Source organism: Chanodichthys erythropterus, chromosome 13 (assembly GCF_024489055.1).
Source record: "Chanodichthys erythropterus isolate Z2021 chromosome 13, ASM2448905v1, whole genome shotgun sequence".
Classification (NCBI taxonomy): Eukaryota; Metazoa; Chordata; class Actinopteri; order Cypriniformes; family Xenocyprididae; genus Chanodichthys; species Chanodichthys erythropterus.
This window is the reverse complement of record NC_090233.1, coordinates 17,170,326-17,196,843: the sequence shown is the minus strand read 5'-3', so window position 1 is coordinate 17,196,843 and position 26,518 is coordinate 17,170,326. Positions and strand designations below refer to the sequence as shown.

The 26,518-nt window shown below is 36.6% G+C and overlaps 1 protein-coding gene across 1 annotated transcript in view; it reads left to right on the top strand.

Moving 5' to 3' along the window:
* The first annotated feature begins 222 nt into the window (after positions 1 to 222).
* The window catches only part of pappab (pregnancy-associated plasma protein A, pappalysin 1b), a 102,288-nt gene continuing 75,992 nt past the window's right edge, over positions 223 to 26,518 (top strand). Inside the window, exons 1-6 of the mRNA XM_067407521.1 lie at positions 223 to 604; positions 5,927 to 6,998; positions 21,829 to 21,974; positions 23,158 to 23,451; positions 23,558 to 23,750; positions 24,793 to 24,914. Of these exons, the coding sequence (XP_067263622.1) occupies positions 223 to 604; positions 5,927 to 6,998; positions 21,829 to 21,974; positions 23,158 to 23,451; positions 23,558 to 23,750; positions 24,793 to 24,914 (2,209 nt within the window). The remainder of the gene's footprint in view (positions 605 to 5,926; positions 6,999 to 21,828; positions 21,975 to 23,157; positions 23,452 to 23,557; positions 23,751 to 24,792; positions 24,915 to 26,518) is intronic.

Genomic DNA, 26,518 nt, shown 5'->3' with positions numbered 1-26,518 from the left:
TGAAGTGTCTTTGAAAGGGGCAAGGAAAGGGGGTCGTGGCTTAACATTATAAAGGAAAAAATAAGACAGCATTGCCGTCTTGGTTGGTGTTGAATACGCGTCTTGACAGGCTTTTGTAAAAGCAAAAGACCGGGAAAGATCTCCAAAGAGGAGCGCTATTTAGTATTTTGAAATCATCAAATCCCCTTTCCATTGACAAAAATCTCTTCTCTCCACTTGAAAATGAAACTTTTGCCCATTTGCACTTGGCTCCTATGCCTTTTGCTTTTTATCGTGTGCTTGGGATCTGAGTGTGGGACTCCACGGCGAATTACAAGGTCTAAAAGAGACTTGGTACGCATTAGGGAAGCCAGAAGTACCTTCCCAGGAGCTTGTGCCACACGCCTGCCTCGGGGCAAACGCTCACTTCCCGGGATAGATCGGCGCTCCCCTCGCCTGTCACAGGCGGGGGAAAACAGCCCAGGTCGGCGGAGGGCTGTTTACTTTACCGGTCGAGGAGACCAACTGCGTCTGAAACCCAATGCAGAGGTGCCAAGGGGTAATTTCACCCTGGAAATGTGGATAAAACCTGAGGGTGGGCAGCGCTCTCCAGCTGTTATCGGAGGTTTGATTTGCTTAATTATGACTTGCATTATATTCACTGCAGAAATCATTTCATAGTGTAACTGCAGCATGCCCGTGCTTCATAAATCACCTCCAGCTTTCGAATAGTTGCATAAACACTTGCCACTAGCACTTCTTTATATCACTTTGACTATTTATGAGCTAATGCATGCATGTACTGAGAATAGTTAACAATAACTGATCTCTCCAAAGACGGAATATGAGCCTTTGCTGTTGTTTACAAGCAAAAACTCTCTTGGGTTTTGCATGCGATCGGCAGGTTATCGCCACCCAACTTTTGGTGGCATCTTGTAGTTTTAACGTTACCGACTTAAATTGCGTATCTAGTTGATGATCTTTGGACGGTTTGTTGTAGCTAATATGGAGTAAAGCAATTTCAGTACCCTAATATGCTATATTTATTGGTTTGATGTTTAAGCGTTTATGAATTTTATTGGTTTATTTATTGTTGTTACCATTTTTTGCATTTTTAAAACTGCACTTTAAAGTGTCTGCGAGAAAACTGTGATAGCGGCGTAGTCTGTAGATTTTTCTCTATGATGCTGTATGATTAAGTGTCTGTGTCAGAAATCGCTTAAACAAATACGTCATCCCTTTGATGCATAGGCTACTGTGCTCCTTACGTGCACTGCTCTGCACTAAATGCTACACATACACCCTATATCCCAAACTGACACTACAGCGGGTGCTTATTTTTCTTTAGTCATAATGTATGCTTATTCTTAATTGTGTGTTTCATTTTAAAATGTGTTTTTCAAGTATGTATTTCCCACTAACGAAGCGCGTATAGTTTATAATCGAATAACAAAATCCCTACGTTTATTTTTCTTGAAAAATATCTACTTACGCGCATTACGCATTATTCTTATGGGGATGGAGTAGCATAGGTGGGCGTGTTAGTTGCTCGGTTGTATTTTTTTTTTTTTTCTTTAAACAAATTTATGTGATTTCTTTTTTCCCCATCCCTTCTCCAGCCAACAGAGAGCGTAATACCCGTGGAGTCGGTTTATGAATCCTGCGTGCACCCCATGAACCCCAATAGCACGCAGTTTTGTGGGAACATAAACGAAAATGTACTCTAATGATATACAAATCAAATCATTTTTATTATCTCTCTAAAATGCTTGGGGGTCACTTAAAGGCTAAGTAAAATGCAAACCCACGTGTAGTTGTTGAAAATGTATGTAAAGGGACAGATTTGTTAGCTTTAATTACCAGACTGCCTGCTTTCTTATAGTTTCTCTAAAATGTAATTAGAGATCTACAAAAGAACAACAGTGCTTAGTTTGTATTTTCACAAACATCACAAAATTATGCTTATATAAATTAAACTTAAAAAGTAAAAATTACAAGATCATGTTTTTTATAAATAATTCTCAATTAATGAGACATGCACATGCAATTCGGTGGTAGATTTCAAGATGCATGATTTAAATTGCAAATCATAGACTCAGGACATTGAAAATTAATTACATTATATACAGTTGGGTACATTGTCTTTAAATAAGCTTTATATCTCCAGAGAGCTGCATGCTAATGGATTGATTGAATACATCTTGTCAGTGAGTCATCTAAAATTAGTCCACTCCTCTGTCCTCACAATGATCTCCTTAGTCACAGTAACATTAAGAAGCAACGAGGGGGCGCTGGCAGAGTTTATATAGCTTCTCCAACTGCGCATCAAATACAGTTGTTCAGCAAATTTCGCTTTAAACAAAGCATTAAATGTTTGTGGTCCATGTAACTAAGTTGTGGCCCTTGTATATTGACTGTCAGGTTTTAACCCACAAATTTGTGCTGTTTTATAATCAGGAGTCTTCAGGTAGTGTAATTAGAGAAGAGAATGATTTAAGTGTCAGTCCAGATGGAGGATGCTATAAAATTAGTGCCTTGTCCATCCTTTCTTCAAGTGGTTTTGTTATTGCTTCTTCTTGTAAAGATATTACAGTCCTTGCCACAAAACATCATGAAATGGACTCGGCAGTGCAGTCAATCAGATCCTCAGATGCAAGAGCGCACAGAGAGGCACTGAGCCTGTTCTCAGACAGATGACTTTTTTACTAGAAGTTTTACAGCATGTCTGCTGACGTTAGGCGGCGGCAACTGTTCATCCGAATTTTTACTCAGTCTGATTTCAAATAGAAATGTGTACATTTTTACTTTTTCTTGTCACTGTTGTCAGTGGGATGAGGTATTTTATGGCACATTACAATAAATTAATAATCACCTCATAAAACTGTCAATAGCACAGCTTAGAGGTTTGTAATGATGGCCATAAAAATTTAAATATTCAGCTATCATGTTACCAAATAGAATGATTTATGTTTGGTAGTTGTTAACAGGTACTTTGTTTCTGTAATGGTATTAAGTACTTAATAATATAATATAATATACGTGTGTACTGATAAATAATTATAATGCATTAGTGAAAATATCATAAAAAACACTAAGCAATCTAGATTGTTATTTTACTTTAAAAGGATTTTACTGACCCCATAGCTAACAGAAAACTAGTCTAACAACTAAGTGTAAAAGTAACAAGTCTACAATTCATTATAGCCTTAGATGTTTTAATAAAGGTTTACAGACAGTACTGGTGTATATACATATTTCTAAACAGCTGCTGCGCTTGTGTCTTTCATTTCGTAATGCTCACTTTGTAGTGCTCTGTCCATGGTGCTGGATACTGAGATTGAATGAACTCAAAATGGATGCGTTCATAAAATATTGGAAAGGATTACAAGGTACGCCATATTCGGCACAAGGAGCCAACTGCATTCATTTCCGAAATTACATTTTTCAACTTCAGCATGTACTTAGTTCAATGACTGGATTGATTTCATAAAGTTAATTTGCAAAGCAAACTGTATTATATTTGTGTACGAGACTTTTTCTCCACTCTGTTTATCATGCATTAGTATTTAATGCATTATCTTTGAACTATTTAAAGCTGTGTACGGTTTTTCTTATGCTCTGTTGTTTTTAATGAAATCTCTATGGTGATCAATATAAAATTAGCATTCTCTAGTGCATCCATCCATCCATCCATTCATTGAACCCCTATCCCTCTCCCTACACTGAGCCCCTTACATGTCTAAAGTTTGGTGCTGGCAAGAATTGTACCTGTTTGTTATTTCCCACTTAGTGGTCTCATTCCAGGATTTCACAGATTGTAATTTCCTCAGTTTTATGGCACAATTTATTTTTATAGATGCTGGCAGTGGTTCTGCTGGCAGCCCAGAAGTGAGAGGGAACTACATGCTCCTGTCTGCTCTTTACTAAGGCGCTACCGAATGAATGATCTCTTTAAAGTGGTCAGTCCTAGCGGTCAAAGGATCTTCATGCATTCAGCTTCACTGATGGAGATTTAAGCAGTTCTGTCCAAATGCATTTCCCTGTTGCAGAGGCATGTGTAAATTTGGAGTTATGTTACATATTGTGTGTAGTAATGTGGCATAGTAATATTTTCCTCTGCTACCCTGGTAACGCTTTACTGCTGATTCGCACTAACTGAGTTTCACCAATTACCTCTACCAAACACACTTCTCTCCGCTGTGAGATTTCCTCATGCAGAAGACAGAGTGAGGGTCACTAGATCCTCACTTTCTGTCTTTGACTTTAGGTTTCATTGCTCAGCAACTTACTGGATTAAGCTGCACTGTGTGGATTTGCAGGGCTTGTTGGTTAAATGTTAGAATTAAAATTTTGGAATATGCCCTCTATCTGATTTCTGCAGTGTTGAAGTACAATGATTCAAATAAAATCCTCTTTTACACATTCTGGATGATTATGAAGGACGCTTACCCATTAAATGTAAGAATACGTTTCCTTCTGGAGCTCTGCACATGGTTTCCAAATGAAACAGGAAGAAAGGGTTTTAGAGCCCCAATCATAATACGGACTGTGCCGAAAAGGACCATTTTTGATTTCAAACATCCCTACTGCTGAGGCACATTTCAAGAAAATAGACTGAAAATTCAAGTAACCTTTGCTCTGTTGATACAAGACCACACTGTCTGGGCCTGATTGCTAGCAGATGCTTCCTCGTAGGCCTGTAGTCCTTGGACTGTACTGTTGCAACGATTTGATCATGGGAACCACTCTGTGTTCCCCACTTTTCTGGACAAACATAGTTTTTCGTCACTCTCTGTATCAGGCTGCGGTAACTTACGTCTGTGCTGTTGCGTCAGTCAGTTTGACAAATTACTACTGTGCACCTTTCCTTATATTTCATTATAAATCTATATCTGCTAATTGTGTTTACTGAGCAGTAAATATCAGTACTGATAAAAGATACAGTCTAAAAGAACATCAAGTTTAAATCTGAAGACAAAGTTTTAGTATTTAGGGAAATTGAAAAATAAAAAATATATATATATTAACAAATTATAAAGAAATTGATGCTTTTATTCAGCAAGCATGCATTCAGTTAGTCAAAAGTGAGAGTAAAGACTTTTAATTTGTAACAGAAATGTATATATCAAATAAATGCTGTTCTTGTGAACTTTCTATTCATCAAAGAATACTGAAAAAAAAAAAATCCACAAAAATATTAAGCAGTTGTTTTCGACATTGATACTAAGAAATGTTTCTTGAGCACAAACTGGCGTATTAGAATGATTTCTGAAGGATTATGTGACTATATTAATAATGCTGAAATTTCAGCTTTGCCATTACAGGAATAAATTACATTTTAAAATATATTAAACTAGAAAATAGTTATTTTAAATTGTAAAAATATTTCACAATATTACTATATTGGCACTGCATTTTTGACCAAATGCAGCCTTGGGTGAGCATAAGAGGAATGTTTTTAAAAAACATTTAAAAAATCTTACCGACCACTTTGAACAATAGTGTAAACTTTGAAATAAATTTTGAAATAAAGTCTTAAAATATAGTAATAAAATGATGAAAGTTATTACAAAATATGTAAAATTATGCACTATTTTTAGGTCACTCACAAATCAAATTAGTTGCATTGATCATGTGACATGTGAGTATTGAAACTCAAGATGTTTTTTTGGCTCTATCTTTAATCATGCTGGAGAACATCATCAGGTTTTACACAAACTTGTGGAGTTCATGCAGCTCGAGTACTTCTGCTATAGAAGCAAAAGAGACAGAATTACTGAGACTTTCTGAAATCACTGTTAATTTTCCCATTTTCACTCAAATAATTTTCCTGATAATATAATTTATGAAAAAATTGCATTCAATAAAAAAAAAAATGCATTTTATTTTTGACCCCTCTGTACTTAATCTGCTTGTTCATGAATCTAATATTTGTCATTTCCTTCAGGTCTCTATGATAAATGTTTCTACGCATCCAGTGATAGAGGATGGTTGCTTGGCATCAAAGCAGTCAGTGACCAAGCCAACCGTGACCCTCGCTTCTTCTTCTCCCTCAAGACGGACCGAGCCCACAAGCTCACCACCATCACCTCCAATGCACCCTATACTCCCAATCAATGGTCGCACGTCGCCATCACCTACAATGGTCTCTTTATGAAGCTGTACGTTAACGGGGCGCAGGTTGCTGTAAGCAGAGACCAATCTGGTGAGATTTTCAGTCCACTTACCAAGAAGTGCAAGGTGCTAATGATCGGTGGCAACGCGCTAAACCACAACTTCAGGGGTACGATGGAACACTTGAGCTTGTGGCATCGGGCTCTGACACAACGTGAGATCATTAGATACATGGGCCACAGTTTAGGTCAGTTTGGTGACCTCTCTCAGCTAGTCATCCATGAGAACTTTGAGAACATGTCAAGACGGTGGCTTACGGTGAAAGATGGCAGCTTCCCCCGGTTGGAGCACTCAGACCGAAGCCTGGCAGGTGACCTCAGTGACACTGCACTGAAACCTCCACCTTGCGGACAGACCGTGTGTGACAATGTGGAGGTGATTACAAACTACTACCAGCTCTGGAGCTTTCGAAAACCCAAGACGGTGCGCTATCGAGTGATAAACGTTTACGATGATGATGGACGGTGGCCGACGATTACCGATCACCAGATCAACCTTCAGCACCAGCACTTGAACAATGCTTTCCGTGTCTACAACATTTCCTGGGAGCGAACCATTCACAACGTCTACAACTCGTCCTTACGGAACCGCCTAATACTGGCCAACTGTGATGTCAGCAAAGTGGGCGATGAAGAGTGTGATCCAGAATGTAACCACACCCTTACGGGCTTTGATGCCGGATACTGTAAGAGGCAGAACGCACGCTGCCCTGAATACAAGCAGGGGAATGGGGTTTGTGACCCAGAGTGTAACTGGGACAATTTCTATTACGACCATGGGGACTGCTGCAACCCCAACATCACTGATGTCACGAAGACCTGCTTTAATCCTGCGTCACCCCTCAGGTAATTCTCAGACTGCTATTTCAAACCTATTCAGTGAAATCCACAGAATATTGCATACAGATTATTTAGTTCAATTTATTATTTATGCAAATATTCAACTATATCAAGTATGGCTTAACCCTGTTAAGCATGAAAAATCTTTTTTTTCTTCTTCTCATTTCTTTTTTTTAATGGAAAAGATTATTGAACCTTTAGACTAAATCTAAAAAAAGTTTGTATAGGTTTGCTGCTTTTTTTTTTTTTTTTTTCATATTTAATAAATCAGGCTTTAATGGCTCATATACACTGCCCGGCCAAAAAAAAAAAAAGAAGAAGAGTCGCTGTTTGGATTTTAATAGGCAAATATTAGGCAAATACTTAAGAGCCTATGGATGGATCATTATTACAGTGATTATTATTTTTCTAGCATGTTATATGTTTGGCAACGGTTCTTTTAACCCAAAAATTTGGAGTGTGTAGCTTTTCATTTCTTAAACAACCATGTATTAAGATGTATTTATATTCCAGGATGATAGTGTCAAGATTCATCAGGCTCAAATTGTGAAAGAATAGTTGGGAGGGAGCATGAAGAATAATTTTCACACATGAATTGGCACTGACCTTAACCTCAATGTATGTTTTTGGCTTTTGCTGGAGGAGACTTTACAGAGTGCTCACCTCTTGCATTGTCAATACAAGATCTTGACCAAAAAATTACACACCTCTTGATGGAAATAAATGTTGTGATGTTATTTCCATCAAGAGATGCATAAATTTTTGGTCTAGTTCTTGTATTGACAATGCAAGAGGTGAGCACTCTGTAAAGTCTATTCCAGCACATCCCAAAGACTTTCAATGAAATTAAGGTCTGGACTCAGAGGTGCCAATTCATGTGTGAAGATGATTCTTCATGCTCTCTGAACCATTCTTTCACAATTTTAACCCTGGTGAATCTTGACATTGTCTTCCTAGAATATGGTCATGATGTGTCTTCCTACATGGTTGTTTAAGAAATGAAAAGCTACATACTCCATCTTTAAGGGTTAAAAGAACCATTGCCAAGTATATATCATGCTAGAAACATAATAATCACTGTAATAATGATCCATTCATAGATTCTTAAGTATTTGCCTATTCAAATCCAAGTGACTTTTTTTTGGCTGGGCAGTGTATGATATAGGACAGGGGTATTCAGTTAAAATTCCAAGAGGTCTGGTCTCTATTTCCTTCCTAGGACTGAGAAAACATACTGGGGGTGCAGGGTTTACCTCTTAAGAAAAGTATGGACCATTTTTATCTTTTACTCAATGTAATAAACTACTAAAAATAAATGACATACATAAACTAATAATTAACTGTAGTAAGCAAAGTTAACTGATTTTAAAGTTGTTGTTTTTTTGTCTTCCCTTGTCATCTCTAAATAATTTTCCAGATTATAACATAGTTTATTTTGAAATGTTAAAATAATGCTAAATGTATAGAGGGAAAAACAAAATATATAAAGGCACCACACGTTAATTTGTCACAAACCTGGTTTAATTCACATTTCAATTCAGTTCACATTTATTTGTGCAGTTCACATTTATTTCACAATACATATCGTTTCAAAGCAGCTTTACAGAAAATGCATCTCAATGCATTACAATTTAGAGTAATCTATTATAAGGTGTCCAAATGATCTCATTTCAGAAATGTACAAACATAAATCACGCAGATAGCTAACAATGTATTAATTTAAACAGTGTATTAATTTAAGGCAGAAACAATGTGCTCATTGAAGTAATGAATATATGTTAACGGTGATTAGGATAAATAGCAAAATTTGGAATGGTGCATGTTGATCCAGAATTCGCATCACCCGAAGTCCTCGCAGGGGGTTAGGGTCATCCCTTCAAAGGTGTTGAAGCATCTGAAGTCTTCATAAGAGGCTGAATCCAAACTGGATCTGATGTACTCTCTAGTTACCTTGGGATGGGCATCCCGAAATAAAACAGCAAAGCAAATGGAAAATAATTAGCATAGCTGCTGTTCATAACATTAACCAAAAATAATCATGTGCATTTGATCTGATATAACTGGAGTACAAGGTTATGAGATGTATTATGTCAATGCTTGGCAAAAGAGAAGTATATTTAATCTAGATTTAATCTGGGAGAGTGAGTCTGAGCCCCGAACATAATCAGGATGGCTATTCCTGAGTTTAGGAGCCAAATGTGAAAATGCTCTCCCTCCTTTAGTGGACTTAGATATAGATATATAGACTTAGCCAGTGTAGAGGTGTTAAATTGATGTTATATGATCATATTTTCTTGACCTAGTAAGAACTCTAGCAGCTGCATTTTGGACTAATTGTAGCTTGTTTATTGAGGATGCAGGGCAACCAGCTAGTAATGCATTACAGTAATCTAGTCTAGAAGTCATGAATGCATGAAATAACTTTTCTGCATCAGAAACAGATAACATGTTCCGTAGCTAAGCGATGTTTCTGAGGTGGAAGAAGGCTGTTTTTGTAACATATGAAATGTTACAAGTAAGTTGGAAAGGACAAGTAAGTTGCTGTCTAATATAACACCCGGGTTTAAACTGTAGAGGATGAAGTAACAGTACATCCTTCTAAATGCAAAATGTATGCTAAGAGATCATGTGTGTAGATTTTTGGTCCAATAAGCAATACCTCAGTCTTATCTGAATTTAATAGAAGAAAATTACTGGTCATCCAATACTTTATATCTTTAACACACTCTGTCATCTTGGATAATTTTAGAGATTTCATCTGGTCGTGATGAAATATATAACTGAGTATCATCGGCAAAGCAGTGGAAACTAATTCAGTGTTTTCTTATTATGTTACCAAGTGGCAGCATTTATATTGAAAATAGTAGAGGGCATAACACATATCCTTGCGGCACTCCAAAATTTACTGATGTTACCATAGATTTTTCTCTGTTGAAATAAACAAAATGGTAACGGCCTGATAAGTACGATCTAAACCAGCTCAATGCCTGTCCCTGTCCCATTTAGTTAAATGGTTGGAGTCATCTGTATGACAGTCTATCATTGACAGATAAAAATAATTGTATTTGCTGTATTCTCGTTGTCTGCCATGTTTTAGTAAATATCTATTTTGCTGCTTGCCATCTTTCTGCTAGTGTTGTTAAAATAACTGCGTCATCTGCAGCTCTTAATGTGATGCTTTATGTCTTTAGCAGGAGAGAGAAGCAACGTGCATGGTACGGAAAAGATTAGAATGAAGCATGTTTGGCTCTAGATGAAAATATTAGGATATAGTACCGTAAGATCATAACCGTAAATGACCCTGAGCGCTTGTGGTGTGTACCGCTCTGTTGTTTTGACAAGCTGCTCACTTTAAACTGTAGAAATGGTAAAGCGGCAAAATTATGTCTCACGGTCCAGATGGAACCAAGGTCCGCCATTTGAATACCGCTGATATTGGAGAATATAAAGGTATAATTCAGAGGTCCAAACTAAGCAAATTAAGCAATTTGGTGCAGTTGCTGATATTTATATCTAAAATGTAAGATGCAATGTTGTAATATAAATCAATGAGATATTTATAAAAGTACTGCAGACTACTAACATAAAATGCATATAAATGTCAGTTGTCACTCCAAATAATATGTCTTAGTAAGATGATATTTAACTGCTTAGTTTTATGATCAGAGCTCTGTAGTTTTTATGTGTACCACGACCATTATTTTAAAAGTCCTTTTACTTGTTAAAAAGTATAAACTCTCAGTCAGTCAACAGAAGGCATGTAGTAGATGGTGTACAAGTTTTTCAGCAAAGTTTTGATCCTGTTGATAATTTAGAGGCTTTAGACATTTGTGTTTCAAACTGGCACAGTAGGATTTATATGGATAAAGTGCTTTGTGGGTCAACGACATGATGCTCATTTTTCATCTATTAATTTGTTCAAAAAGACTTTTTCAGATCATACATTCAGATCATACATACAATGATTAGGTACCGCTTCTATGATGAGCATGTTTTTAATTTCTGAACTTGGAATTTATTTATTTTTTAGACATAAATTGAAATATTTCAGAGTGATAATGTCCAGAATGATATTATTGTAAAGAAAAAATAATTAAATTGTATTTCTCATCAAAAAAAATCAATTGAAATGACATTTTATGTTGTAAAATGTCATGTGACGTGACACCTTTTACCTTGAAAATTATTTTTAAAGACCTTTTTGAAAATATTATGGCGTATCAAATGTATTCAGGGTGTGAGGAAAATATGTTGGTATATTTTACTTGATGGTTACACCACAACATTTTTAGAGTCATGTTATAAATGTTATAAATGTTTTTCAGAACCATATGAATCCAACATGAACTGGATCTGTCCCTTTCTTTATCTTGGATACTCTTATTTGTCATTGACCCTTGTACAACAGTTTTTTCTTCTTATGAAGCTCAAGGTTAGAAGTTCATAGCTGTTTAAAGATTTTGGAAGGGAACTCTAGGGTACTATAATTTTCATTCCTATGTGTGAAGCTTTCAGCTATTTTAATTCTGTTCCATTAATGCATTATGACGTGACATCCTAAAAACATCTTAACTGTTTAACCGGAGTCAGAGTTCTGGAGCATGAATCAAAGTATACAGGGATGGATGCAGTTTGAGGGACAATAAAACACCATGAAGGATGAGTCTCTGCCCTATGGTTTGGTGCGCACTGTTTGGTGTGTCTGCACTAGTGAGTTTCAGGCCTGTGCTTTTGTGTTTCATGTATCCCCAGAGTCCATTTTGGCACCGATTCAGAGCTCGGCAACCAATCACGATTTACTCTGTGGGTGAAATGAACTACTCTCGTGGTGACCAGATGTGAAGACTGAGGAGATTCTAGACATAGTTCTCCTTTTTTTGTAAGCTTATAAAAGTGATTTTGATAGAGAGTAAGTGGGAATGGAAACTATGTCCCCCTGGACAAGCAGGGGAGCCAATCACAGCTTAAAGCAGAATCTCCAACACTATTACTTACAGCATTAGAGGCTCTTCTGGGAGTCCTGCTCAGGAAAAAGAACCTTCCAGAAATATGTTGAGGTTGTGGGGGCACTGGATACTGTTGGGGTAAAGCACTGTATTTGTTCTCTGGATGGTGGGACAAACCAAAGATCTCTTTTCCACTCTTCTTCTTTCTCAGCAACAGTTCGTTAGCCTCAAAGCATAATTGCCTAAGTCATTTTTTGGCCAAATTGTGATATCTGCCTTTGAAATATGATCTGGGCAATTATGCTATAAGGCTAACGAGTTCCTGTAACCGTTTTGTGACATAAAGTGGGGTTTAAAAGTCTACACTGACAATCTGGGATTCAAAATTGAATGTTTGAATCCCAGAATATTTACATTTTTTAAAAAAAAATTTAAAGAGAGAAACATTATGAATAAATGTTATAATAATATAAATATTTGATTGGTGATTAAAGAAGTGATTAAAGAAAAAATCTGAAATAAGTAAATTTGTGACTCAAATCATGCTAAAGAATACAGAATTACTTTCTGAAATTCATGCTAATTTTTCAATACAACTTTTCACTCAGATCATGCTGATAATATAATTTGTCAAAAAATATGCCATGTCATAAAGTATTAAAATGTAATAAAAGAAGCATTTTCACAGGTGGACTTTTGAAACCAACTTTATGTCTGCAGCAGATTCTTGAAAGCAAACCGCTGATTATCATTTAGTCCAGTTAGTGTATTTAATCAGAATAAACAAAGGCATTTAAGGACAACCAGCGGTCTGTGCCAGAGATCCAAGATGAAAGTTTTATTCTCTGGAAACAGTAACTGGATAGGGTTGAATGATTGCATATTTAATATCTGTAAATCGAAACAAATTAAATATAAAAGGCATCACTTACCTTTCAGAGGTTCTATAAATTAAAATATTGGTTCCAGGTTCATAAACTAATTGCATTGTGGCACTGCTCACAAATTCCATAATCATATTGCTTCCTGTCCATCTGTGGTTACAGATCCTGAGTTCACTGTATTTGTTTTTTAGTTGCTGTAATTGCAGTTTGTCCTGTTGATGTTTGTGTGTATTCGTGTGTGAGATGAGACTAGATCGTGTGGTCAAACGGAGAGCACTCCAACTTGTTTGTTGCTTGTTTTTATTTGATTATGGTATGTCTGGAGAGCTTTGCCGAAGGCTGCATAACGAAGTGATTTGACATTCCTTTTTGATTGTACAAGAATGCATGAACAAAGAGTTGTGCAAGAACAGAACAATGAAATCAAATGCTGTGGTGAATGTGTTTTTGCCTACAAATCATGCAGATGTCAACTTTAAAATCTGCCATTTTCAACTAAATGTTTTATTTATAAGTTTTAAAAAGGTCAGGGTTTTATTAATCCTGTTTTTCATATCTGTATTCTTTCGTTAATGTATGTGATATTGAGTTGGGTTTTAGTTAATAATAACTTAGTTGCCTTTATTTTAAAGCAAAAAATCTCAGTAACAGGTTGTTATTATAATGTAGCGTTAGTTCTAACTATATTGTGATACCATTATGATCACCAAGGTCTCTTATGTTCACTAAAGACTTGTTTACACTGCAAGCGTGTGTGGCAGGTTACAGCTGCGATGCGGCTACCGGAGCTGATACACGGCCACTCTAGTCAATGCTTGTGTGTACGCCAGCCGTGCCGCGGTGCGTTTGAGAAGCGTCCCAGAAGCGGCTCGACGCGCCGCTTTGCTAAAGATAGGCGCCTCGCCTATTTTTGACGGACGCCGCGTCCAAGACGCGCAGCTCAAATACAAAATAAAGTCAAAATAATCACCCTGAGTAAACTCCCGATCATATTTCACATCACTAGGATGCCAGAAACTGACGTCAAGAGATTCGAAGTTGAAAAACTTGAAATTTCTGTTTTTGTTGTCCATAACTGGATTTTTAAGTGTATTAACTTCATCTGTATGGCTACAGCAAAATAAAGTATGGTATAGCAATAAACACAATAAAACCGGACAAAATATAACAATTTAGCCATTAAAAACATGAAAAAAACAATGTTCGACAGGCAAATCTAGTGGTCTCGCGAATCCAGTCACTTTGCTTCTGAAATGCTTCTGGTGTGAGTTGACATTGCGCAGAGGACGGAACAAAACCTTGCCGGAGCCGCAACGAGCTGAACATGTGTGCAGTGTAAACAAGGCTGCATTTGTTTGATCAAAAATACAGTAAAAAGTCATATTGTGATATATTACAACTACAATAAAATTTAAACTGCTTTCTAGTTTAATATATTTAATTTATTACTGTGATGGCAAGGCTTAATTTCAGCAATTACTTATTTGGTGCTTTACCGTCATTTTTAATCAATTTAATGCTAGCAGAATAAAACTACTAATTTCAGTAAAAAAAAAAAAAAACTAAAATCCCAAACCTTTTAACAGTAGTGCATGATAAACAACCACAACTTTTTGTGGCTGTAAACACAATGACAAAACACCAATGACAAAGACATTTAATTAATATTAATTAATATTAATATTCACTTTAAGCTTATGCGTACACACCAATCAGGCATAACATTATGACCACTGATAGGTGAAGTGAATAAAACTGATTATCTCTTTATCACGGCACTTGTTAGTGGCTGAGATATATTAGGCAGCAAGTGAACATTTTGTCCTCAAAGCTGATGTGGTAGAAGCAGGAAAATTGGACAAGCGTAAGGATTTGAGCGAGTTTGACAAGGGCCAAATTGTGACTGGGTCAGAGCATCTCCAAAACTGCAGCTCTTGTGGGGTGTTCCCGGTCTGCAGTGGAAGGAACAGTGGGGAACCGCAACAGGGTCATGGGTGGCCAAGGCTCATTGATGCACATGGGGAGCGAAGGCTGGCCTGTGTGGTCCAATCTAACAGACGAGCTACTATAGCTCAAATTGCTCAAGAAGTTAATGCTGGTTCTGATAGAAAGGTGTCACAATACACAGTGCATTGCAGTTTGTTGCGTATGGGGCTGCATAGCCACAGACCAGTCAGGGTGCCCATGCTGACCCCTGTCCACCACCGAAAGCGGCAACAGTGGGCATGTGAGTATCAGAACTGGACCACAGAGCGATAGAAGAAGGTGGCCTGGTCTGATGAATCACTTTTTCTTTTACATCACGTGGATGGCCAGGTGTGTGTGCATCGCTTACCTGGGGAATACATGGCACCAGTGGTGTCAGTGTTACTGCTTTCACTGATCATCGATGACTTGAAGGTCACAACTTCAAGAGAGAAAAGAAAATGCATTGCTAACAGCACATCTCAAGTGCATACTTGTTTGTCTCAGAGCAATCAAAGGTACTGTATATAGCACTGCTGTGCTCTCTCTTTGCCCCCTGCTTTGTCCTTGAAAAGGGGATCCAGCTCAAATAATATAAGTATGTCTATTAGACTTCACTCTGTGACAATCTAAGCCACTTGGCTTGTAAACTAAGCCGGCTAATAGCTGGTTAACTTATCAAGGATTTGGACACTATTAGCACCTTTTTTTTCCCTCTGGAGGCTTGAGAAACCACCAGTCTACAGAAGTGGCAACCTAAAAAAAAAAGAGATTGAGATCTGTCTCCCTATTCATCGCATGCAATGGCACACACTCATAGGCACACAGCCACAAGGTCCAACCCCTGGTGTTCAGAAGTAGGTTTGGATAAAGAGTTAAGCCCTGGGGACAGAAGGATTTCCTCTTTCTAAACTGCAGCAATTAAATAGTCCTTTAACATGCCAATGTGAAGCCAGCTGATTCATTTGTGTGTGGAGGCCTTTTCATCGGGGACTTCCACTCCACCACATTAGCATCACTGGACACACACACAACCTTATTCAGTTTTAAGGAAAGAGTTTCAGTCGTATTTCAAAAATATTTGCCTCCTAAAATATAGTGAGAGATTCATAAGAACCAAATAATGCTGATGCTTTGTTGCAGCGTTGGTGTTTGTGTATCTGGCTGTCTGCATCGAATGTGATGGTACACAACTCATGTTGAGTCAGCATGAATAGGCCTGGTGATACAGTTCTCAATATTTTTCAGTATATTATATTATATTATATTATATTATATTATATTATATTACATTACATTACATTACATTACATTACATTACATTACATTACATTACATTACATTACATTACATTACATTACATTACATTACATTACATTACATTACATTACATTATAGTAATGTATGTATCTGAAATGGCTCAAAGGGCTGTATTTTTTTTTTTAAATCAAAATAATAGTATTTTGGAACAGCTACTGTTGCCACATAGATTTGCAATGTTTAATATTTAGCACAAAAAATCGTATTAAAAATAATCAAGGCATATTTTTCACATTGTATTTTACTAAGGGGACCTGGTGGGGGGACAAAAATATGAGATGAGATGAAAAAATATATATTTTAATGCTTTTGCATTCACTCACAAAACTTTTGCTTTTCCTCCCACCTGATATTATTTTCCTCACAAAAGTTTTGTGAGCGAGCACAGTTTTTCAGGGGAACTCAAAGTTTTGCGTGAGAATGGAAAAACAGAAATATTGAGATGATTTATTGTGATTCATTAAAGCAAACCATTGGAACTGAATCATGAATTGAACACAATGAATGTTTATTAAAGGCTCAGCAAAAAAAAAAGGAAAAAAAAAGAAAACATATATATATATATATATATATATATATATATATATATATATATATATATATATATATATATATATATATATATATATATATATATATATATATATATATAAAATGTTTTTTTTTTTTTTTTTTACTTTTTTATTATTTTTAAAGCTGATGCTGATGTTTTTTATGTGATAAAATTACTATGATTATAAGTAAATCTTTTTTTATTTAATAAATTAACCATATTTGTCAGATTTCTGAGAGTGTAAAAAACAACAGAAGTAATGGAGGATTTAGGAATATACAGTTCAGAAATGAAAATGTCATTGTTTTTAAAGACTTTGGGCAGGTGTTTCCTGTGGAAAACAGTCTCAGACATACATAGGAATATCCATACTAAAGCTGTACATTGCTCTCATTCTTTTGAGAGCCTACAGTGAAAGTATTGTTTACAATATTCTTTTCATACAATATTCCTATGTTTTACCAACTTCAGTTCTCTTTTTTTCATTTTTAAAACAGCCCCCGTTTTTCGTAGACCTTGCATAAACGAGTCCGCCTCTCTTCTTCTAGTCCCTTTTATGGTAACTGTCTGTGAATTATATTATTCCTGTGGAGGTCAGCTACAAATTATCCCACGAGCCTGTGAACTTCACGCCTGGTTGTGCACGATGCTAATTGTATAGATGATTGATCACTCCTCTTATGTACTTGGAGCTGATGAAAAGATCCCTGAAAGGCTGAGAAAATTATAGCCCTCTCAGCCAACTGGTGAACACTGCCATGCCAACCCGCCCCGAGCAGCTCTACGCAAAACCACACTCAGTACATCTGGATGTAAGGCCGTCTTTACTGATTCAGATGAATAATACATGGGTGTAAATGGATGAAGCCATAATCACGCATTTAATAGGCATTAAATATAAATGCGTCAACACACCACTTGGAGCACTCTGAGTGCAGCCAGGCGGAACTGATCAGCAGTGACGTCTCTGCTTTTTTCCCCCTTTTTTGCTTGTTTAATGGACAGCCTTCCCATGACACAAGCCTGTACTGTACATGTCGATATGTAGATGTGAATGGACTGACCTCTTTTAAGACGTTCTGCCCTGTGAGATTGGCACCAGACTATTTTGCAGAATAGTCTGGCATTCATGAAGGTGATCACCACGAATGTCAGCCTAGTGATTCATTGTGTGGCTTCAAACATTGTACTGCCAGTGACACCCACTTCCCTACTCAGCAAAAAACCCTCAAATGATCCTAAGCAGCATTGTGCAATACATGACCACTGATGCCTGCATACTTTGGCTGGACATATGCATACTTTGGCCTGCTGTTTTTGTAGTAGGCCTACGTCCACATCTGATTTGTGTTGTGTTTTTGTAAGTGAGCCAGTGGATTAAACTTAATTGAACTCAGATTAGGTGGCTTTGACCTACAGTAGTGGAACTTTTATTAAAGCTGAGGCCCTGCATTTTAAAAAACAAGTTCTTTTTGCACTTACTCTATAGCTGACTTATTCATCTTGCCATGAAACTCCCTGACCCCCTTTCCCCCTTCTGTACAGCCAAAAAGCCAGCCAAATATTTTCATAGGAAATAATGAAATTCCTGAAATTATTAGGAGGGAAACCTTATATCATCTGTTCTCCTGAGCTGGCTTCCATAGTTTCACAAACGAACCTCTGCCGCCTTTTGATTTCTTTTTCTTTCTTTTTTTTTCAACTTTTTTTTTTTTTTTTTTTTTAAAGGACGACATCATTTTATTGCAGTATTGCTATATATATATATATATAGATAGATAGATAGATATATAGATAGATAGATAGATAGATAGATAGATAGATAGATAGATAGATAGATAGATAGATAGATAGATAGATAGATAGATAGATAGATAGATAGATAGATAGATAGATAGATAGATAGATAGATAGATAGATAGATAGATAGATAGATAGATAGATGCAGTCTCACTTTTCTAGATAAACTAGACTCTAGATCAAGATAAACCAGTGAGATACTTGTCAAAGTGCTCATACAAGTGTCAAAGTGCTCATTCTTTTACCCATAACCAGTGATTATCACAGTAATGTTGAAAGAATATCTATTCTATTTTGAGTTGTTTTCTAAATATATAAATATATATGTGTGGAATGAGGCAGGTTATTTGAGAACTGTACCACACAAGATGTTTCCTTTGCTGCATCTCATTGGCAGCTGTGTTGGCTTGTAACGTCACCACCACAACTAATCATCAATGTTCTGCCTAGAGAACATCACGCCCTCAGCGTTGTTTGTTCATATTTGTGCAACATTATCATGCCTCTGTCCTTTGCTTTCATTCACACAGAAGGGTTATTATATGGGTCAATGAAATAACAATCTTTTTTCCAGATCTAATTTCTAAAATGTTTTTAAAAATGCATGATTAAAATACATTATTGAAAAATGCATTATATACATATAATGACTTGAAAACACCTCTTCTACGATGAAAATGTTTTGTTATATATAATATTTGGGTGGATATCAAAGAGACTGATGACTGTGTAAAATATCAGTTTATTTAATTAGAAAATGTAATATCACTTAATTTAAGCTTAAGATGGAAAATGTTATTGACCAGATGTTGACTGAATTTTATTCCCACAAAAATTATTAGATATTTGACTGAGCATATTGTGCCCAATTTGTGTTGTTATTTTAAAAATGGGATATGCAATAACCAACATGCTTTATGTATTTTGTGTTTGATTGGAAAAGTGATCCAGTATTTAAACGCAAAGTGTGTTTACTAGGCTTAGTCTTCTTTTGAACTGTCATGAGGCTTCTAGTGTTTCTCTTTTATGACAATGAGTGATGACTTTACAAGACATAGTGCCATAGTATAAGGCTTACGAGAAAATAAATACCAGGAAATGGTCATCCTGTCTCCTAAGCCTGTGTCTTCCTTAGAAGGTTAATACATCAAAAAGCACTACAAAGTAATACATACATTTTCATAATGTCTCGGCTAACCCTGGGTTTAGCAGTATGACAGCAGATACCGTGTTTGATTGGTCCTCATGGTGAACTGGCTAACAGATGTTGCTCTTAAGATGAGGAATGAGACCTGGCTGTTTTTTTTTTTTGTTTTTTTTTTGCCCCCCCCACTTTTAAATGTAGTGTTTACTACATTTAAAAGTGTTGGTTGTAGGAGCTCAACACCACTTGTATTCATTTTTGTTCCAACATTTTTCAAAAGGGAAATGTTTTGAGAGAATTAAACTGGGCCTCCCATAAAGACAGAGGAGGTTAGCGGAGAGGTAATATGAAATACTATACGTCTACGCAAATATGAATATATGCATGGTTACATGCTGTTGTACTTATGGAAATGTATGTCTCCAGCAAGCCAGCATTCATCACTCCAGTGAGGCTTGTCTTTGTTTGACTTGCATGACAGTTATCACTGCAGGGGAAAGGCTTGCATGGGAATAACATACCCAGTGTGTTTGAGGTGAAATAATAAGCATTTTAAGGGGGCCGTGTTTGGAACTATCCAAATGACACAATGCATTCCTAACTAGACAGGGCCAATGACCTCTGACCTCAGCGCTGGCTGCAGAGCGGAGCTCAGGTTTCCTTCCAAATACAAACTCTGTGTGACAGCCTCACTAGGGCCATTAAATTACAGATCACTACTTCTCTTGACAAACATTTACACACATGCTCTTCGTGTATTTTCTGTACAGGCTTTCCCATTTATCCTGAGACTGTTGTATTTCATTAATAAAAAATTCCTCAAAATGTGGTCATTATATTTACACTTTAATTGGACATTTAGAAAACCAAAAAAAAAAAAAAAATTATCATTTGTAAATCCAGCGATTCATGTAGATATAGATCTCCCTATTTGTTTCACAAGCTCACAATGTGATTCAGTTCAATTACGATTCATATTTGACTTTATTTAAAATATTTCTGGGAAATATTACAGGGAAAAAAAGGTCCATTGTATATTGTTAAAAGTTAAGTACAACTCACACAGAAGTCACTTTTAAACCAAACAGATTTCTTTTGGTCAATGAGAAATCTGCATTTTTCACCCTCACGCGACATTCCAGATTGCTTGGTTTTTACGAAACCACTGTAAATAGGCATAAAAGATCAATATTACCATTTTAATAATTGACTTCAACATGGTTAAATTAATTGGAAAAACAATTGTTGTAGTTTCAAACATTATCAAGATCCACAATCTTATCCCGATTCTTTTTCATGTTGGTTTTAAGACTATTTTGCAAGTCACTGAGCAGAACAGCCAGACTAATTTCTCTATTTTAAAAATTTAGCCTTGCAAGGTAACAAAATAAATTATATATTAATGATCCTGACTGTTGTGTCACAGTGGGTGTTATGTTATGTCGCCTGTTCTTCGGAGGTCTTTTAAACAAATTAGATTTACATAAGAAGGAGGAAACAATGGTGTTTGAGACTCACTGTATGTGATTTCCATGTACTGAACTCTAATTATTTAACTATGCCAAGGTAAATTCAATTTTCAATTCCATGGCACCTTTAAAGCTACTGAAGGTATTAAGAGCAGTAAGTGATTTTTCTCTGTCTTTTGTTGTTAGATTAACATTAATTACACAGACGGCAGCAGGTTTATTAGGTTGCTGTCACTTTAATACCAAATGCACAGATCTAATATACTAATACACATCTGAACTGTTTGCATTCACTTATGATATAAATGACTGTGTTTATGTAAATTTTGTGTGTATTCAACAGTTTAAGTGCAATAAGATGCGAATGAGAAATTAGTTTAGTACTCACACTCGGTGTGACAGGCTTTTAGTCTGTATGTGCTTTGAGTATTTGTGCTCTGAAAAGCGGATGTCAGAACAGCAGTAATAATCAGGCAAGAGTCAGAATTTGGCTGGACAGTGGCATCAGAACTACAGCTGATAGAATGTGCACTGTAGCACGATATTACGATCTTTGTAAAAAAGCAGATGGTGAAGACATTTTAACCCCTTAGCATTCCTAAGGTCTCTTTTGGAACGGTATTTGTACCACAGGTGGTACAATGGAATGCCTATTCATTCACAATCTAAAATCATGATATCCCACACCCCTACAGTATAGGTTGAAGATTTTGAGATTTTGAATAAGTGGTGTTTTTTTTTTTTTTTTTCTGCAGGGCTTACATGAACGTGAAGGAGCTGAAAGAGGTTTTGAATTTGGATGGATCCACACACTTGAACATATTCTTTGCTAACTCATCTGATGAAGATGTGGCTGGTGTGGGCACTTGGCCTTGGGATAAAGAAGCTCTAACACATTTGGGTAAATAAATACAGATAACAGCACTTAGATTAGCATCATATATTTTGCAGGTTTTAGACTTTTTAAAGTGCCCCTATTGTGCTATTTTAAAGGTTCCTAATTTTGTTTTGGAGTTTACAAACATGCATCCAAAGTCAAAAACATTTTAATTTTCTCATGATATATATTGCACATACTTTTTAAAAAGACTAAAAATGGTCTGTTCAGTCTCTCTAAACCCATCCTTTCTGCAAGCCTACTCTCCTCTGATTACTCAGATGGCCAAGTCTGTTGTGATTGGTCTAGAACAGGGGTGGCGAACATCGGTCCTGCAAAGTTTAGCTCCAACCCTGATTAAAACTCACCTGTCTGTATGTTTCTAGTAACCCTTCAGACCATGATTAGCTGGTTCAGGTGTGTTTGATTAGGGTTAGAGCAAAACTCTGCAGGACTGTGGCTCTCCAAGACTGACGCTTTCCATCCCTGGTCTAGAGGCATACAATGTCAGAAACTCAACTCCTCTTACCATATCTGAATTTCAGATCCAGAGGCTTCCTCAGTGCTTGATAAAACAATGATATGAACAGTAATGATGGCATAGTTTCCCCATAGTTTTCTGTATCAATTCCACCAAAAGTCCTCATCCTTAGGAAAAGCATGCACAGTGGCAGCACTGAAAACAGCATCTTCTTGATATGTCAACAACACAAACTTCAGGCCTTAGCTATAACTACAATGTTTGAGGGCAGGTCAAAATAGATGTTGTTCATGGGCAGTGAAGACCATAGGCTGGTTTTATGCAAATGTTATGTACAGTAGGTACATTAAGTGAGACTGGAATTGCTGACGACTCATTTCAGCAGTTTCTTTTAGGAGACAATAAATTAATTTGTTGTGCACTTTGATCTTCATTTGTCATACACTTTGCAGACCTTTTACATTCACAAACAACTATATTACACACTGCATGAAAGATAATATTCGAAAAAGCATAGGGGCATTTTAAAGAGCAGTGACCAAAAAGTTACCAAAAGTTACCAAAGCTATGGCACAGTGGTAGCGCACATTATGACATTGAGTCTGAATTGTCATTTCCTGTCAATGTTCATTGTCAACAGAAAATAGACATTAAACATTCCAAAATGAGCAGGTACCAAAAGAAGATGATGCTTATGATACCTGTTCTTACTCTGTCTTTTTTGAGGTGGGATTGTATTAAACCCTTCATTTTATGGTACGTTTGGCCACACTCACACCATGATCCATGAGATTGGCCACAGCCTCGGACTGTACCATGTCTTCAGGGGAATCTCTGAGGTGGAGTCCTGTAACGACGCCTGCTTGGAGACTGAGCCCTCTCTTGAGACAGGAGATCTGTGTGCAGATACCAATCCCACACCCAAGTACAAGTACTGCAGAGATCCTGAGCCAGGCAATGATACCTGCGGCAGACGTCATTTCACAAACACCCCCTTCAACAATTACATGAGCTATGCTGGTAAGACATATCAGCTCTCAATGTCTGTTTGTTTTTTTAGCATTTTCTAGAATGGCTAGAATGGTGTAACGTCTGTGTTTTTAAAAAAAATTCTGTTCCCATAAAGATGATGACTGCACAGATTCCTTCACGTTGAACCAGGTGGCTCGGATGCACTGTTACCTAGATCTGATCTACCAATCTTGGAGACCTGGCAGTAAACCAGCTCCTGTTCCTCTACCTCCTCGAGTAACAGCGCAGGACCAAGACTCCCTTACCCTGGAGTGGTTCCCTGCCCTCACTGGCCATTACTTAGACAGGTGAAAAGAACTAGGAACCAAAGCTATTTCTAGATAGATCATTCATTCATTTTAATAACCAAGAACCTTTATTAAATTGTGAAACCCAAGATGTAACATGTTTTTTGGTGTAATAACATAGTCAGAAGTTATTGAGAATTAAAGAAAAAGTAAAATATACTAAAAAAAAATAAATAATAATCCTACAAAAATATTTAGGAAAATATGTTTTTACAACATTTTGTTAAAAACAAGCTAGCTCCTACTGATTTATATCTTAATTTAGTTTAAATTTGAAAACCTGTTAACCACTCTGGTGTACTTTTAAAAATACTTTTTTTAAATTTTGATGTTTTGAAGTTTACTGTTTGATTTTGTAATTTTATAGAAATAAACAAAAATTTGAGTTTTAAATTGTATATAAAAATGTCCCAACAAAAACTTCCTCATATAAATCTCAAAGAAAATGAAAAATAAAAATATATAACATTTAGTTTGACCTTGAAGATCAGCATTTTATAAAGGTAAGGCACCTCCTTCAGCATACAGTTATTGAAAAAGGGGAAGAGTTTTAGCTCTGTACAATATTCATCAAATATGCCTTATATTGAACGAATGACAATCACTGTAGAGGAGGGAAACCTGATAAAAAACAAAAAACAAAAACAAAAGTACACTACAATGAGATGTTCTGAGTGCATTCAAGACTTGTTTCAGTAGTTAATTTTCATTAGGTTTTATTAGTTCATTCCAGAAATTATTGATTATGTTCAATACCTTATATTATGTAAGTACCCCAATAAAAATTAATGGTGAGAAGCTAAACAAGTAAAGGTCAATCATGTCAATAACGATTAAAATTTATGTAGTGCAGTATTGCACGTGCCACCCAAAGGTATGTGAGTATGATGGAGAGATTTGAGTCATGTACCAATTTCTCTCCCATCACCATAGCATTTCTCTCAACTGTTTTATAGATTTTTAAAGGCATCAAGAGGTTATACAAAAGTTTGTGGTGTTTCTGTGTCTAAGTTGCTACTTTGGCTGTCTGTTGATTTCCTAGAGAAGTGGGATCAATTTGTGACAGATGTACTGAAGTTGGGGTGCTCCTGCAGTATGCCTCGAACTCATCCTCTCCCAGACCCTGCGCCCCCTCCGGCCACTGGAGCCCTCGTGAAGCCGAAGGTAAGACTTAAAAACTCTAATGAATCCTTAGACTAAAATATTATCCAAAAGCCCTACAACAGATGCCTTCTTTGTTTGACTGATATGCATTGTAAAGTCAGACCAGTCCCGGAAGATTAAAGGTATATATATACCTATTTTTATATATACCTATATATATATATATATACCTATTTTATACCTATTTTTTTATATATATATATATATATATATATATATATATATATATATATTTTTTTTTTTTTTTTTTTTTTTGGAGTGCTATTCACAAGATGCTCTGGAACATAACAATAGGATAGTAAGATATTAATGGTTGAATTCACAATGACATTAAGCCATAATAAATCACATAGCATATGATGAAACTTACAGGCCATTTAATGGTTTTGTTAGTGGCCTACTTGAATCATTTTAGGAGGATTCCTGTTTGGATTTAAACTGACTGCTTTGGCAAAGTGAAAGGAACCTGTTTCTGTTGACACTTGGAAATTGTGTTCAATTGGTGAGTGCCGTTCAAACCATTAATGTGCAGTTTTATTGAGTGGGATAAATGATTAAAGCATTGCATCCAATGCAGGTTGCCAAGTGAGGCCAATATTGGATGGAACAGCAAAGTAATCTATGAGGAGAAGAACTAAAACGTGTGGAAAAAATTAGTCATAGGGGTTGTCATAAATTTCGATTTTCTCATGTGTTTATTTTAAGGCTAGAAAAATGTGGACATATGGAAGAATTGGTCCATAGAGCTTTGTGCACATAAATGAATGTTTTTTACCACGGGGAATGAGTCATGTTTTCCTGCGCTGTATCAATGATCTTGCCCTCGTAGTTCAACCTTTGATCCGGTATCACAGAACGAAGCCAAACTGCCATGGTCAGGCTATTCTAATCGAAAGTCTGATGGAATCTTTTTTCTTTTTTTTTTTTCGGTTGTTATTTTTGTATTTTATTATAAGTATGAAATATCTGTATAACTTACCTAAGCACTCAGAAAAAGCTCTAGGCCCTAACGGCCATGACATATGCCCACTATTTTAGCTGGAACCGCAAAAGCTCTTGAAAAAGTGAATTGGACTTGACATTGAAATGTTGAAAACAACTTCAGAGACCTACATTCCAGAGGCTGGCTGTTTTTCTGTTTAATTACTTAATCACTTCATTTGGGTTGCTTTTAAAAATGGGTGAGTCAGACTTGTGGCGGGTACAGCCGTAAGTGCATGCTTGTATCCCTCAAAGCCAAGTTGGCCCAGCAGTGGCTACACGCAGTCAGCTGAGAAGGCATGCCCAGGCTTGCCATGGCCACAACTCTTTAACTATGCTTTGCACTTGGATGGATTCCCTGATGTACTCCATTGCCCGGGCCATCTTTCCACTGTTTACAATCGGATACAAAACCTGACTTTGACGACCTGCAGCTGGCTTGAACCTCTGCCCTTTACGCTCTCAGAAAATCACCTGCCTGCAGTGCACACCTCATCTAATGCATGCCCCCTGTCCTCAATCATCTTGGTAAAAAAAAGCCATTTTACCCCCCCGTTCAAGTGTCCTTAGTTGACTTTCTGGAAACAAGCATTATGGCAGGGTTGCCCTTATCATGTTGCTGG